This window comes from Salvia splendens, chromosome 7 (genome assembly GCF_004379255.2).
Source record: "Salvia splendens isolate huo1 chromosome 7, SspV2, whole genome shotgun sequence".
NCBI classification, from domain to species: Eukaryota; Viridiplantae; Streptophyta; class Magnoliopsida; order Lamiales; family Lamiaceae; genus Salvia; species Salvia splendens.
In genome coordinates this window covers 25360176-25374575 of record NC_056038.1, presented here as the reverse complement: position 1 = coordinate 25374575, position 14400 = coordinate 25360176, and the positions used below count along the sequence as shown (strand labels likewise).

Sequence of the window (14400 nt, the reverse complement as noted above, 5' to 3'; positions counted from 1 at the left end):
TCTCCGTTTTAAGATAAGCAAACCAATTTCTTTTTCGTACTCGTTTAAAAAAATAATATAAAATAATTACAGTGAAGAAAAATTAAAGTAAGAGAAAATAATGTAGATAATTACTATTATATACATTATTCTCTCTCCACTTTAACTATTTTATTATTATTTTTTAAAAATCAGTGCAAAAAAGAAGCATCTCGCTTATCTTGGGACATAGAGAATATAAATAGTTAGAAGAAAACTAGTCTAATATATACTCAAAAATAAATTTAAACTTAGTATAAATAAAAATAAATTTAAATTTAGTATAAATGATTGGAGATGATATTAAGTTGAAGACTATATACAACTATCAGTCTCGTGGAGAAACCCAGTTCATAGTTCTTGATCATAATTCATAAAGCAGCAAAAAGGGGTTCACCAAAAACACACACTCACCTACCCTTATCTCTCAATCTTCACTTTCACTACAATAGTCTTCTCTCTGTGTAAACTGTTCATCAATCTCTAATTAAGGCTCAAATGCGTCTCCTGTAACCGTTTCTTTCTTCCCTGACCCCAACTCCTTGCTTAATTATTTCTGCTAAATTAGCCATGTAGAAAAGGATCGAGTTTTGAAGGAATAGTTTTTGTTAAAATCTGTGTGGCTTTTTCTCTTTGGAGGATTCCTCGCCTAAATGCTGATATTTTTGTTGTTTGGACCTTGTTTAGTTGTTTTGCATTTATCCTAATGTGTAAATTTTGGATTTTTTATCTTGTGCCGAATTTAATCTTGTCTCGATTTGAAGCTCAAGGTTTGTAATTGTGTGAATAAATTACTTGTTAATATTTTTGCTTTGTTATAAAGAATGCTTTTTCGGGGGGTTTAGTAGAAATACCTGTTTATGTGGCCAGGAAGCTTTGTCGATGATAGCATTTCTGGAGCATAGTGAGTTTTGATTATATTTTAATCAAAAGTTGAGATTTTTAGGCGTTAGGCTTAAGAGTGTTACGAGATTTGATGTTAACTAATATGTAGCAGGAGATAGAATCTGTTTCTGGAGTTGATATATTATCATTTTTTAAGTATGTCATTCAAGAGTATACTTCAGGATATGAAGGGTGAATTTGGGAGCATATCGAGAAAGGGGTTTGAAGGGAGGTTTGGGAGGTCTAGGTCTCACCGGGTAGTCGAGGAGTCTGTGGTGACTGCTGTGGATGCTATGAGGCAGAGCTGCTGGGCGAATATGCCACCAGAGCTCTTGAGGGATGTGCTTATGCGCATTGAGGAATCAGACTGTGATTGGCCCTCGAGGCAGAATGTTGTTGCTTGTTCTGGTGTTTGTAGGAGCTGGAGGGAAATCATGAAGGATATCGTTAGAAACTTGGAAGTGTCTGGAAAGGTTACCTTTCCCATTTCTGTGAAGCAGGTTTGTGTTGTGGAAGCTTTGTGAATCGTGATCTTTTACATGTGATGTGAATTGGTGTTTTGTTTGTCTTCCATTCTCATTTATCTGATGTTTACTCTGTAAACATGTAGAGCGCTCCCTTATCTTCCCTCCAACTATTAAGTTCATATTATTGCTCAAATTTTTCTTGATTAGACCATGTGCAGTAGTTAGTTTGATAAGAGAACCTTGAATCATTACACACCTTCTTGAGATGCAATTGCTATTTATTTTATAAATTAGATGTTCAAGAAGGGAAATGCATTATATGAAGAAGAAAGAAGGTCTTGTGGCTTTGTACAACTTGTTGGGATTTAGGATTGGTGTTCAGTCCTCATTCAAAATCCATGTTGGCTCCCTTGTTTAATGTGAAATGGTGCTAATATCGTTGTCATATTTCACTTTCAAAATATCTATGGATGAAAAATTGCCCCGGTAATTTGAAAAAGTTACTCAAATTTGATACATCTAACCCCTCTTTCTTTCTTTTCCAAATGTTTTAATGCATAAAGTTGTTCAATGGCCTTGGGGGATCTATATATTTAGCCCTTTCTGATGGATATGGCATGCAGTTTTCATATTTTGAATATTCACAAAGAAATCCAGACCTAGCTGTGTGGTTGTATGACTTGCATAGGAAAATAATTAATCCAGCTGACCTAGCATAGTTTATTGAGAAAATCTTATAGTTGATGTTAATCGAAATTGAGTGTCTCGATTTGACTTATTGCTTACCTGTTTGGGTAGCGTGGATCTTTGTTAACCTTGTACTCCTCTCTCAGTTGAGTGCTGATTACTGCTGAAATAATTTATTTGCTGTTCTTCCGCAGCCTGGTCCAAGAAACACCTTAGTTCAGTGTTTCATTAAGCGGAACCGAAGCTCTCAAACATATCACCTATACCTTAATTATAGTCAAGGTAAACTGCTTAAATTGCTTCCCCTACCCCTTCTATTTCTTTTCCACCCTTGTTTATAGGATAGTTTAATTTATCACATGAAATGATTAGTAACAATTAACAAATTAATCTTTTTCACACACCTTTATCCAATATTCCAAAAAATCTAAACGTACAAAGCCATTTTTTCCTTTTTAAGCTGTAATGACAAGTCTTTCTTTCATCTTGCAACAGCTTCTAATGATAATGGGAAGTTTCTTCTTGCTGCTCGAAGATGTCGACGACCAACTTACACTGACTACATAATATCTCTGAATGCTGGAGATGTATCTAAGACCAGCAGCAATAACATTGGAAAGTTGAGGTAAATCTTTTAGTCCAGGGTTTTTTGCTTCCAAACCCTTAAAAGATTAAGCTTTTCTCTTGTTCCGGTCATCGCAGGTCTAATTTTTTGGGAACCAAGTTTACAATCTTTGATGCTCAGCCCCCAAATGCTGGAGCTAAAGTTACTAAGTCTCGTTCAACAAGGTTAGTCGGAATGAGACAAATCTCTCCTAGGGTCCCTGCTGGCAACTTTCCGGTGGCCCATATATCGTATGAGTTGAATGTCTTGGGTTCAAGGTGAAGAACTAAAACCCCTAAGTCAGAACTTTCATATTAAGTTATAACTAAAACTATATTATGTTGGACTGAACGTAGCCAGTGTTATGGTTAATACTTCCATGAATAGTGTACCTTTTTTTTATCTGAAAGTGGTATACAGCTCTAATTAGGTTTGCCAATTCTTGACTCAATAGTCAGTACAACATTATGGGATAAAGTTGGACTGTTAGTTGTACCAGGTCTGTGCCATTATCATATTGACACGATTAGGAGGTCAAGTTATCATTTTGTGTAGCGAACAAGCTGGAACAATAGTGATTTTTTTGAATAACATGCGCGAAAAGTTTGTGTATTTTACATTTTTGGATGTTTTTATAATTTTCTTGCTATATAATACTGTGGCTCATCGTGTATTAATTTTTATTGTTGTAGTCCCCTTGTTTTATAAGAGTGCTCACTTTTTATTGTCACCACGAGTTTTAATATAAGTTAGGTTGTGATAGTTGAGTGGAGGTATGATCCACCTTTTCTTATCGGAGGATGTGGGTAGGTGGTGAAAGGTCTAAACAAGGTCTCACCTTTATTTGTGAAACGATAAAGGGCGTGCGTCATCCTTAATTTTGCTGTAATTAAGTTGAAATGGCGGAGTAAAAGTAGACGTAATTTCCAAAAAAGGAATTAACACACTCTGTGGGACAGATGGAAACGGAAAATTAAGTACACTCTTGTTGGACAGATGGAAAAGGAAAATTAAGTACACTCTTGTGGGACGGATGAAAACGGCAAATTAAGTACACTCTTGTGGGATGAAGGGACTAATATTTAAGATAAATCTTGTTTTCTGATCGTGTTTGTGTTTGGACTTGATGTTTTGTGTTGCTAATGTGCCAACATAAAACATGCTGTGACTTGTAATATACTGATCCCTCCTTGCTAATTTGCATAAGCTTCATCACGTAGGGGACCAAGGCGGATGCAATGCGTGATGGATGCTATTCCAGTTGCTGCAATCGAACCAGGTGGTATTGCTCCAACGCAAACGGCTTTCATACCAGGAAACTTCGATTCGTTTCCCTCCCTCCCCTTTTTCAGGTCAAAATCGACTCGCTCAGATAGCTTCCAGTCCGGACCCATCTCAACGCCCAAAGACGAAATGCTTGTATTAAAAAACAAGACTCCTAGATGGCATGACCAACTCCAATGTTGGTGCCTCAACTTCAATGGGCGTGTCACAGTCGCCTCAGTCAAGAACTTCCAGCTTGTTGCATCTCTCGAGAATGGAGCTGGCGGGCAAGAGCAGCAGCATGAGAATGTTATCCTCCAATTTGGGAAGGTTGGGAAGGACATCTTCACCATGGACTACCAGTACCCGATCTCTGCTTTCCAGGCGTTTGCCATCTGCCTCAGCAGCTTCGATACCAAGATCGCGTGCGAATGATGAATCAGGTGTGAGTTTGCTTGTGTTTTGACTTAACAAAGGATGTATGAAATCTGACCACAGTGAAAATGTCTGAATCGTTCCTTAGCAGAAAAAGAAGTAAAAAGAAATACTCCATTTGTTGTTTGTATGAATCTTTCTATTATGCATTTTTCAAATAACTGAGTTCATTCGAGGCTCCAATTCTAATTCCAAGGCCCGAATTACACAGAACGGAACAGAACCTTAAGAGAATACTTGACACTCAAGCTCCTGACTACTTGACACTCGAAACCACTTGATGCTGGTTTTGGAGCCATAGTAGAGAACTGCAAGGAATTACTATGCCTTTCGATGTCCGGCCTCCTCACTCACTGATCGGGTTTTGAATATATTGGAAAGCATGCTAAGAAATCGGAGATGGTGTCCATAGCTTTTGCTGGGGATAGTGACTTGGGCCTCCATCACGTTTTGTCTGGATGCGATAGCCTGCAGAAACTGGAGATCAGGGACTGTCCGATCGGGGACAAAGCTCTCTCAGCAAATGCTGCAAAGCCGGAGAGGCAGAGACAATGCGATCCCTTTGGGAGGCTCATTGTTTTCCTTATCTTATACAAACTTCAAACTACCACTCTTGAACATGTACTATTATATTGATTTTATTCTATTATTTGATACTACTCCCAAATTTCATTTCTGATTCCGACCTGGTGAGTTGTGATGATGTAAAAATGTTCTTGATAAGTTGGGTATTTTCATCCTATTTTCAAATAGAAATAGCCATGGGTTCATTTTCGCCAACAATTTTTTGTAGCTTGATTAAGTATTTTATTTTTGCAGAACAAGTTAATTACTTACTGAATCCATTGAAACTATAGTAAAATTAAAAGCATTGCAATGAAATTCATGCATTCATGTTGATACTAAACTCAAACCATTCCAAAGCCTTTGTCCTAGCGACAAGGAACTTAGACATTATTGCATGAGGTGCCGAATTCGAGCCCTCTTGACATCAGTTGTAATTTCCTTCCTTATATAGGAGTTAATTTATATATAAAAAAAATAGATGTAATTTCCTCCCTTATATAGGAGTTCATTTAAAAAAAAAAACTCAAACCAAGTCATGGATACTTTTGAGTACGATTTTGTTTAACGACCGTGGATTAAAATGCAATAAATTTGAAGTATGGCTGCTGAAATCTGTTATAACGTCAATAATTAAACAATTGAGCCTCAAAATTAAAGACCATTATTACATTCACAAAAGTAGAAGCTAAGAGTTTTTTGTTTCAATTTCATCTCATAGTTGATTTGCAGACCAGAAAACAATAAGTGCACAAATCTAGATCCACAAAGATTGATGATTACAAGTATGAACGCAATGTTTCAAATTATAGAGGCCAATTCATTTAGTTTCTCAAAGAGCCTTTCATCGGTGATGCTACGGTGCACTATATTATATTTCGATGGAAGTAAAAACTAAAAACAAAAACAAAAAGGGCACGAAATAATGGCCTCACCATTTTGATGCTCTTTACAGGCAGACCCCTAAAGGATAGTGCAGGAAAAAGTGCAGGAACACGAGCCCTGTTTTTGTTTCCCAGATAGATTCTTATCTGCATTGAAATTACAAGACAATTGCTCGACTTTAGACCTTATGGTGCAACAAGTTAATCGTGATTAAGAACACAAGCTTTGCTATGCTGATATCTATCTACTGCCATCACATTGACGATTGGGATATGATTTGCAAGTACATAACATGGGAAACTTTTAATGCCAAGTCAAGCTAAACGAACCTGTCTTTTTCTTAACAACAGCTGGCTGTACAACAACATGCATTGTAATAACTCCACCAGGATGGTCGCCTACGTGCGCTCTAGATTCAGCAACTGTTTTGCCATTCTCCAAAACCTTCCCAGCATGGATTATTTTCATATCATTTACTGACTTTGGGACTACTGATTTATCTGTTGATGAAGAAGAGAAAATCTCAGATAAAAGTTGGCCAAACAGACATAAAAGTTGTAAAATCCCATCTTATCAAACAATCGACACTGGTCTAAGCAACTACTCATATATTGATCTCCAGAAAAAAAGGGAAATAAAATTACTGCAGAAGGAAAATACGGCATTGCTTCACATCCTAACAATGAAACTAGAATATCATTCGAAAAAATGGAATGCTCAGAATTGATTAGGAAATAGAACCACTTATGTAGAGAAAGTTAAGTAACACAAACGAAATAATAAAGAGCAGAAAACCTTGAGGCCACTCGGAAAGAAGCCTTTGCTTAAGAGTTGCAACTGTGATGGATGACGAATAAGAACCATGACCTATATCTGTCCCATCGAAGATTCTGAACTTAAGTTCAAGTTGCTCGACCCCCTCAGCCATAATACCCTCCCCACTACTATATTACTAGAACTCCAATATGATAATTCTACAAGCTTATGCGTGAAAGAATTCAATTCACCGAAATTCACCTGTCCAAGGAATTCAGATAGAAGATTAATCATTCACGACTCCAAAATAAATAAAAAATAAAAAAATTGAAGCTGAAGCTTGAACGTACTACCCTCGAGATCAACGTAGATTGAAGACGACAAAACTAAACAAATTCAAGAAAAGTAAAAACACACCAGCAATTGTACATCTGATACGCCCAATGAACCGAGTAAGCACCTCATATGATCGATCCAACAGCTACTCTTATCACGGAAACTCAAAGAGGCCCCTGCATCAAAGAGGCCAACTGTAAAATCCTCAGCACTATACTTCGTTAAAATAGTATGTTCATCCGTTGCAGCTCCCTTCACACACACATACAACTCCAATTTGAAGAATTTCATAAGGAAGGAATCATATAAACTTCAGTTGCAGAAATCTTTGGCGCAATTGTGTTCGAATCCAAACACACACAACCAGCTACCAGAAATTCGAATTGAAATTGAATCTTGATGCCCAATTACACACTTCCTTTCTAAGGATCAAAACCCTAGTTCGCAAAATTTAATTTATTTGAGAACCAACGGAATTAACAGAAAAAAAACCTTGATCGATGCAATAAATTCTAATAACAAAATCACACAGAAATTCTTCCAATTAGAATGAATAAGAAGGCGTAGAAATCAATAAAACCGAAAACGAAGAGGAAAGGTAAAGTGTAGAAAAAACCTGATCAAGACCCCATTAGCGAAATATCGGCGAGTGAAGGGAGAAAAATTCCGGGAAAATGAGATTATGATACACCTCCAGAGACCCGGAACGACCACCAAAGATTAGGAGCGATTAGAGAGAGAAAACGGTGGTGTTTATCAATTTTTTCGTTGCCAGCTTATCACTCCTTCTCTTTCTTAGGCCATCCACAATAGGCGCCCAGCGACCGCCCAGCCGAGCACAGGCGCTGGGCGGTTCGCTGGGCGATCTATTGCAGCCGCCCAGCGGGCGATTGGAGAGAGAAACCGCGCAGCGCTGGGCGGTCGCGTGGCGCTGGGCGGTACGCTGGGCGGTCCGTTCGGCGCTATTGCAGCGCCCGGATCGCCTAGCGCGATTTTTTTTTTAAATTCGAATTTTTGAAATTCGAATTTTAAAAAAAAAATCAAATATAAAAAAATATTATTTATTTATAAAAATTGTTTTCTATATATAAAAATCAATTTTTATAAATAAATTTATACTAGAAATTCGTAATAGCCCATATATATTTAATGAGCTTGCGAATTTATGAAACTCATTCTTGGTTGTCTCTCTTTTATAGAGACATCCTTGAATGTTTTATGTTCCACTTTCGATGTGGGACAAACTCATTCTTGGTTGCCTCTATTTTATAGAGACATCTTTGAATGTTTTATGTTCCACTTTCGATGTGGGACAAACTCATTCAAGGATGTTTCTCTTTGAATGTTTATCTATTGTGGATGGCCTTAAAGGCCAAAACAAAAATTCAAAATATCGTCTCCATTTCTATTTTACAATCGGTGTATTTTGCCGAAATAATTAATTAGACTAAAGTCTCATTTTGATCCTTAACATATAACTATTTTTTTTATTTTAGTCCAACCATTACCTTTTGAATTATTCGGCCACTCACAAATAAAAAGGGTCACATTTGGTCAATTTTGGACGGTTCCATCAAATTTTTGACGATTTTAATTACCAGGTCACAAATCCGTCACTAACACAAACTAAGCTCAACCCTGCCCCCTTTATGCCCTTTCAAGCAGCAAGCAACGAAGAAATCCATCTCTTCGTTGCCGCCGCCGTCGTCTCTCCTCTCCCAAACTAGAATCACTCCGTCGCCGCCGGAGGCCAACCCCGCCCCATCCGGCGTCAGCGCGAGAGCATTCACGCTCGAATCGTGCTTCGATAGCGTCGTCTTCAAGCTCCGTTCTCTCCTGTCACCGGAGGCGGAGGCTCTCCACACCTTGATCTTCCCGTCGGCGGAGCCGGTGTAGACGGAGTCGATGCAAGCCATATCGGAAGATGTTTTCCACGTTTTGAAGCTCTTATCCCATGAGATTGAGTAGAGCTCGCCGCGATCGCCGTCGGGGGCTAGTCGGAGACGGCGTCGGCGTGCTGGATCCATAAATTCTGCTTATGGCGGCGGATTTTGACGTAGTTTTTGGCGGATAGGTAGTTGAAATCAATTGGTGATTTTTCAATTTGGGGGAAATTGGAGCTGTCCAAACCCTAATTTTGCAATCCTGGTGCGCGGTGAAGATTTTTCCGCCGGTGAAGGCGATTGATTTGGCCCAGCCCGAGCCCGACGCGAACGGTGTTCAGCTCGTCGGCGGACATGCGGCGACGGTGTTCAGCTCGTCGGCGGACATGCGGCCGGTGGAGGAGGCGTTGAGGGCGGCGTTAGTGACAAATTAGTGACGGATTTGTGACCCGGTAATTAAAACGTAAAAAATTTGACGGAACCGTCCAAAATGGACCAAATGTGACTCGTTTTTATTTGTGAGGGACCGAATAATTCAAAAGATAATGTTTTGGACCAAAATAAAAAAATCGCTATATGTTAAGGACCAAAATGAGACTTTAGTCAATTAATTATACACGACTTATTACGAGTAATTATATAGTAGTAGTAGCTGCTATTTACAGGGGAAGTAAGAAAAGATTGAAACTAGATTAACTTTGGAAAATACCCCATAGTCCAAAAAAAAAAGACCAATTTTACTATTTTTGATCGTTCACAAAATCAGACCAATTTCTAAATATGAAAAGTTTTAAACATTTAAATACTATTCTCCCCATCCCTGAAAGTTTGTCCAATTTTTCTATTTCCGTTCGTCCCACAAAATTTGTCTTATTTCACTTTTTAAACCACATATTCCACTAACTAATTCCTATTCACATTTTATTAAAAAACTAATATATAAAAGTAGGACCCACATTCCACTAACTTTTTCGACTCACTTTTAATTATATTTCTTAAAACTCGTGCCGGGTCAAAATTGGACAGTATTTGGGGGACGGAGGGAGTAATAATAATATAGAAAATATAGTCTATTAACACAACAACTCTCTTACTTTTTTTCACATCTATTTTACTTTAATAATTATACATTAAAATTGTTGTCCCATCTATTTTACTTTATTAATTATATATTAAAATTCTTATGACAGAACTGCGTCTATTTTTTATTGAGTGGAGATGCATTTGGACATGCGTTCATGACATTGGCCATTTGGCAGACGTAGCTAGAGTGATGTTTATGTTGCTGGTCATTCAGAGAGACGCACCTAGACAATTCAATGCAGAAAGTGTGCCATGCTTTTATTGCGGTATGTTATTATGATCCAAATTTGGACGGAAAAAGAGCCCAACAAACAGGCCATCCAAAAATCAATTACTAAGGCGGATGCCCTAAGAACTGAATCCATAATGCATGTCGCACAACATGCGTCATGATGGGGTACGGACTAAACAAGCCCAACAGCAGTGACGGCCCATCGGCCCAAAGCCAAGAGTATCAGTTCGGCATTACCAAAGAGTTCGGCCCCAGCCTACAGCTCGGTAAAAGCCGACCAGTCAAGCTCTACTCTCAGATCGGCTAAAGCTGCTCGGCAATAGTTCAGCAGTTCGGTCTCAGTATTCGACCGAACTGGAAGATAGTCAACTCATGCAGGATAGTGGACCAAGTACAGAGATAGTGGACTCATGCAGGATCTCATGCAAGATAGTGGACCCATGCAGGATCTCCATGACCTCCACGACATCCACAACCATCATTAGTGGTGATGCAAGCCACGATCTTAGTTCAATGTATAAATAGAACTTAGATCAGATAGAAAAGGGTTAAGTTCTAAAGAAGTTCTCTAGAGATCAAATATCAAATAGCAAGTCTGTATTGTAAGCTGTAGAAAACAGATCAAGCAATACAACTCTGCCCTCTTTTCTTCCCGTGGACGTAGATTTACCTCAGTAAATCGAACCACGTAAATCTCTGTGTCGTGATCTGTATTTTCCAGCATTCATCACCATCAAAAATTCGCTCAACCATCACTGGCGCCGTCTGTGGGAAACAGAGAACCAAATTTGTGATAAAGCGAATTTTTGACCCTTTTTCCACCCCAAAAAAAAAAAAAAATGCATACCAGATCACATAACACCCATAATACCGTTCGTGATAACCGTGAGGAAGCTAGTCCAGCTCGCAGGTCTGAAAAACGGCCTCGGGAGACATCTACCTCCGGTTCTCACGAAGAAGGAACAAGCCACTCCAGGAGAGATCGCACCGAGTCTTCCCAGCAGCCCGATTTAAATGAAGCTGTCAAGCTGTTCTTGGCCGAGAAGCAGGAGGAGTTCTTAACCTTCCTGCAGAAGAGCCAACAGCCGGAGAAGACAACGGCGGATTCTCCCTCCTCATCCAGACATGAAAGTCACTACCGCAGTAGTGACGTGTCTTCCAGGAGAAAGAATCCTCAACCCCGACATGTTCCTGTTCCTCCTCGGTACCGGAACCACAGGAGAACTCCATCTCCTCCGTACCGAAGAGATGTCGGGTTCGCCATGTACGGAGCATTAAAGACTCCGTTCTCGGACGATATCACCCGAACTCCTTTGCCGCGGAAACTACCGGACACCGTCAATGACTTATGACGGGCTAGTGGATCCTCATGACTTCTTGGGATGCTATCAATATAATATGGCGAACCAGGGTCTCAATGAGGTCCATATGTGCAAGCTGTTCCCCGAGCTGCTCATCGGGAACGCCAGAAGGTGGTTCGACAGCCTTCCTCAAGGCAGCATTAGATCCTACCGAGATCTAATGGATGCTTTCCACAGGAGGTTCTTTCAGAAAGCGGAAGCCCGAATTACTTCGGCTCAGCTGCTTTCTATACGTCAAGATCGCGACGAAAAGATCAGCGACTTCCTGACGAGATTCCATAAGGAATGCCTACAAGTAGATAATCTCAATGATCTACTTGTCATTTCGGCATTCCAAAATGGAATCCTGCCCGGAGCTCTCTACAGAAAGCTCGTGGAGTGCGGTCCGCAAACAGCTCAAGAAATGTGGGACATTGCGGACCAGTTTTCTCGTGCGGATGAGGCAGACCGTCGAAAACGGTCTTTAGACAGCTCATCCCGAGAAGAGAAAAAGAAGCCCGATCAAAGCGGCCAGGTGCTTCCTCGCCGAACTCCTTTTGAAAGAATTCAAAGGGCACCGGTACAAGGCAGATTGGGGCCACGTCTCAATCCTGAGAAGCCGCCCGCTCAGTTCGTACCATTAAACAAGTCAAGAGCGGAAATTTTCGAACTACATTCCGATATGTTCGAAAAACCAAAGCGGATGACGAAATCAGCCGCGCGGCGACCTCAGGATCAATATTGCTCCTTCCATCAAGCCCACGGTCACGATACCGAGGAGTGCCGAAATTTGGCTGCAGGTATTGATGTTCTTGTGAAAACAGGAACGTTAAAAAAATACCAAAGCAAGCAGCCGAAAAAGAACAAAAGGCAGAGAGGTGCGAACTGCAATCCTCAGGATCCGAAAAGGCATGAGGATCCCGAAGACGACGACGAGCCGCAATATGATGGAGTAATCCAGACTATTGATGCTCTCCCTGCCGGGAAGACTAAGTCGTCCCTAAAAGCATAACGCAGAGGTTCCAATCAAGAGGAGCCAACACATAAAAGGCTGAAGAAAGACGAAGTGATTACATTTTCAGATGCCGATCCCGTCCCAGCCATCTCTCCTCACCAAGACGCTATTGTCATTCAAGCCGGAGTGGCAAACAAACTGATCCACAGAGTATTTGTGGATACAGGAGCGTCAGTCAGCATTCTTTTTAAAGAATGTTTCGATAAAATGGAAGTGGATCCAGCTCGGCTCAGTCCGGCTCCACTTCCTCTGAAAAGTTTCGCCCAGGAGGACACCCGCCCTGAAGGTATTATCAGCCTTCCGATCACGGTGGGAAAAGCGCCTACAAGCTCCAATACGATGATCGAGTTCTTTGTGGTGAAAGCTCGGTCCCCGTACAACATCATCCTGGGGAGAGACTGGCTCAACACAGTTCGGGCCGTTTGCTCTACTTATCACCTCACCATCAAGATCCCCACTAAAGGTGGGATAGCGGTCATCCGAGGTGATCAAAAGAGAGCAAAAGAATGTCTACAGATTGCGCTTAAAAGTGCCGAGCAATCAGTTCGGCACCATCAAGCATAGCAATCACAGCAACCGGAGTCAGAGGCAAGCGAGATGACCGAAGTCACTTCAGAGCCGAACTCAATGACCGTTCAGTTATACGAAGATGATCCATCCAGAACGGTCAAGATCGGCTTCGCAGGAACGCCTCTACTCCGGGAAAAGACCATTCAGCTCCTCAAGGAGTACAAAGATGTCTTTGCATGGTCTCCGTTGGACATGACCGGAGTGCCCCCCGAGGTAATCACTCATCGGTTAAATATTGATCCTTCAATCCGGCCAGTAAACAGAAGCAAAGACTCTTTGCGGCAGAAAGAAGCCAAGTCATCCATGACAAAGTCCGCCAATTACTAAAAGCGGATGTACTATTCGAGGTGAAATATCCTTCTTGGGTGGCCAATCCTGTGATGATCAAGAAAAAAGAAGGAGGATGGCGGATGTGCATAGATTTTACCGATCTAAACAAGCACTGTCCTAAAGATTGCTATCCCCTTCCGAATATAGATAAAAAAGTAGAAGCTTTGATCGGCTTCGAAATTTTCTGTTTTCTTGATTTATACAAAGGATATCACCAAGTGTTGATGGATGAGAGTGACGCTCCGAAAACAGCTTTCATTACCGATTTCGGCATTTTCGCTTATAAAAAGATGCCATTCGGTTTAAAGAATGCCGGAGCCACTTATCAAAGGATGGTAGACAAGCTTTTTCGGCACCTAATCGGAAAACAGGTTGAAGTGTATGTCGACGACATAGTTGTCAAAAGCAAAAGCACTTCGGAGTACGAAGACAACCTCAAATCCACTCTCGACGTGCTCCGAAAAGCCAACCTCAAACTCAACCCCCAAAAATGTACCTTTTTGGTAGATTCGGGAAAATTTCTGGGTTGTTGGGTTTCAAAGGACGGACTCAAGGCAAATCCCTCAAAAGTTCAAGTTATTCAGAACATGGCGATGCCGAAGTCCATACACGATGTGCAAAGACTAACTGGATGTCTAGCCGCATTGAATAGATTCCTTTCCCAAGCAGCCGAAAAGCAACTGCCGTTCTTCAAAGTGTTAAAAAAGGCACCAAAGTTTGAGTGGGGAGCCGAGCAGAAAAAGGCTTTTGACGAGCTCAAAAGTTATTTAGCCGAGCTTCCAATTCTCTCTGCTCCAACAGATGCCGAAGTGATTTTCTTATACTTAGCGGCATCCGATCAAACCATTAGCGCGGTGCTTGTACGAGAAGAAGGCCTAAAGCAGTTTCCCATCTACTTTACAAGCCGAGCATTAAGAGGTCCAGAAACAAGGTATCAACCTCTGGAAAAAATTGCTTTGGCGTTAGTAAATGCAGCAAGGAGACTGCGGCCATACTTCTATGCTCACAAGGTATGCGTCTTAACCGATCTGCCTCTTCGGCAAGTTT

The 14400-nt window shown here is 40.7% G+C and overlaps 2 protein-coding genes across 4 annotated transcripts; one reads left to right on the top strand and one right to left on the bottom strand.

Moving 5' to 3' along the window:
• Positions 1–371: 371 nt before the first annotated feature.
• On the top strand, positions 372–5139 carry LOC121741497 (tubby-like F-box protein 3). 2 transcript variants are annotated; one of them, XM_042134266.1, is made up of 6 exons: positions 372–1403; positions 2252–2339; positions 2553–2682; positions 2760–2846; positions 3882–4367; positions 4571–5139. In XM_042134266.1, the coding sequence occupies exons 1-5, from the start codon at positions 1062–1064 to the stop codon at positions 4357–4359; spliced, it is 1125 nt and encodes a 374-aa protein (XP_041990200.1). In that variant the 5' UTR covers positions 372–1061; the 3' UTR covers positions 4360–4367; positions 4571–5139. The 2 variants fall into 2 exon arrangements, with proteins under 2 accessions (XP_041990200.1, XP_041990199.1); XM_042134265.1 differs by having other exon boundaries at positions 374–1403; positions 2760–2939.
• A 464-nt stretch (positions 5140–5603) lies between these two features.
• Positions 5604–7662, bottom strand: LOC121741498 (membrane-anchored ubiquitin-fold protein 3-like). Of its 2 annotated transcripts, none has more exons than XM_042134268.1 (5): positions 7517–7662; positions 6982–7094; positions 6604–6825; positions 6138–6308; positions 5604–5954 (listed from the first exon to the last, which is right to left on the bottom strand). In XM_042134268.1, the coding sequence occupies exons 3-5, from the start codon at positions 6734–6736 to the stop codon at positions 5887–5889; spliced, it is 372 nt and encodes a 123-aa protein (XP_041990202.1). In that variant the 5' UTR covers positions 6737–6825; positions 6982–7094; positions 7517–7662; the 3' UTR covers positions 5604–5886. The 2 variants fall into 2 exon arrangements, with proteins under 2 accessions (XP_041990202.1, XP_041990201.1); XM_042134267.1 differs by having other exon boundaries at positions 6982–7076.
• Between the last annotated feature and the right edge of the window lie 6738 nt (positions 7663–14400).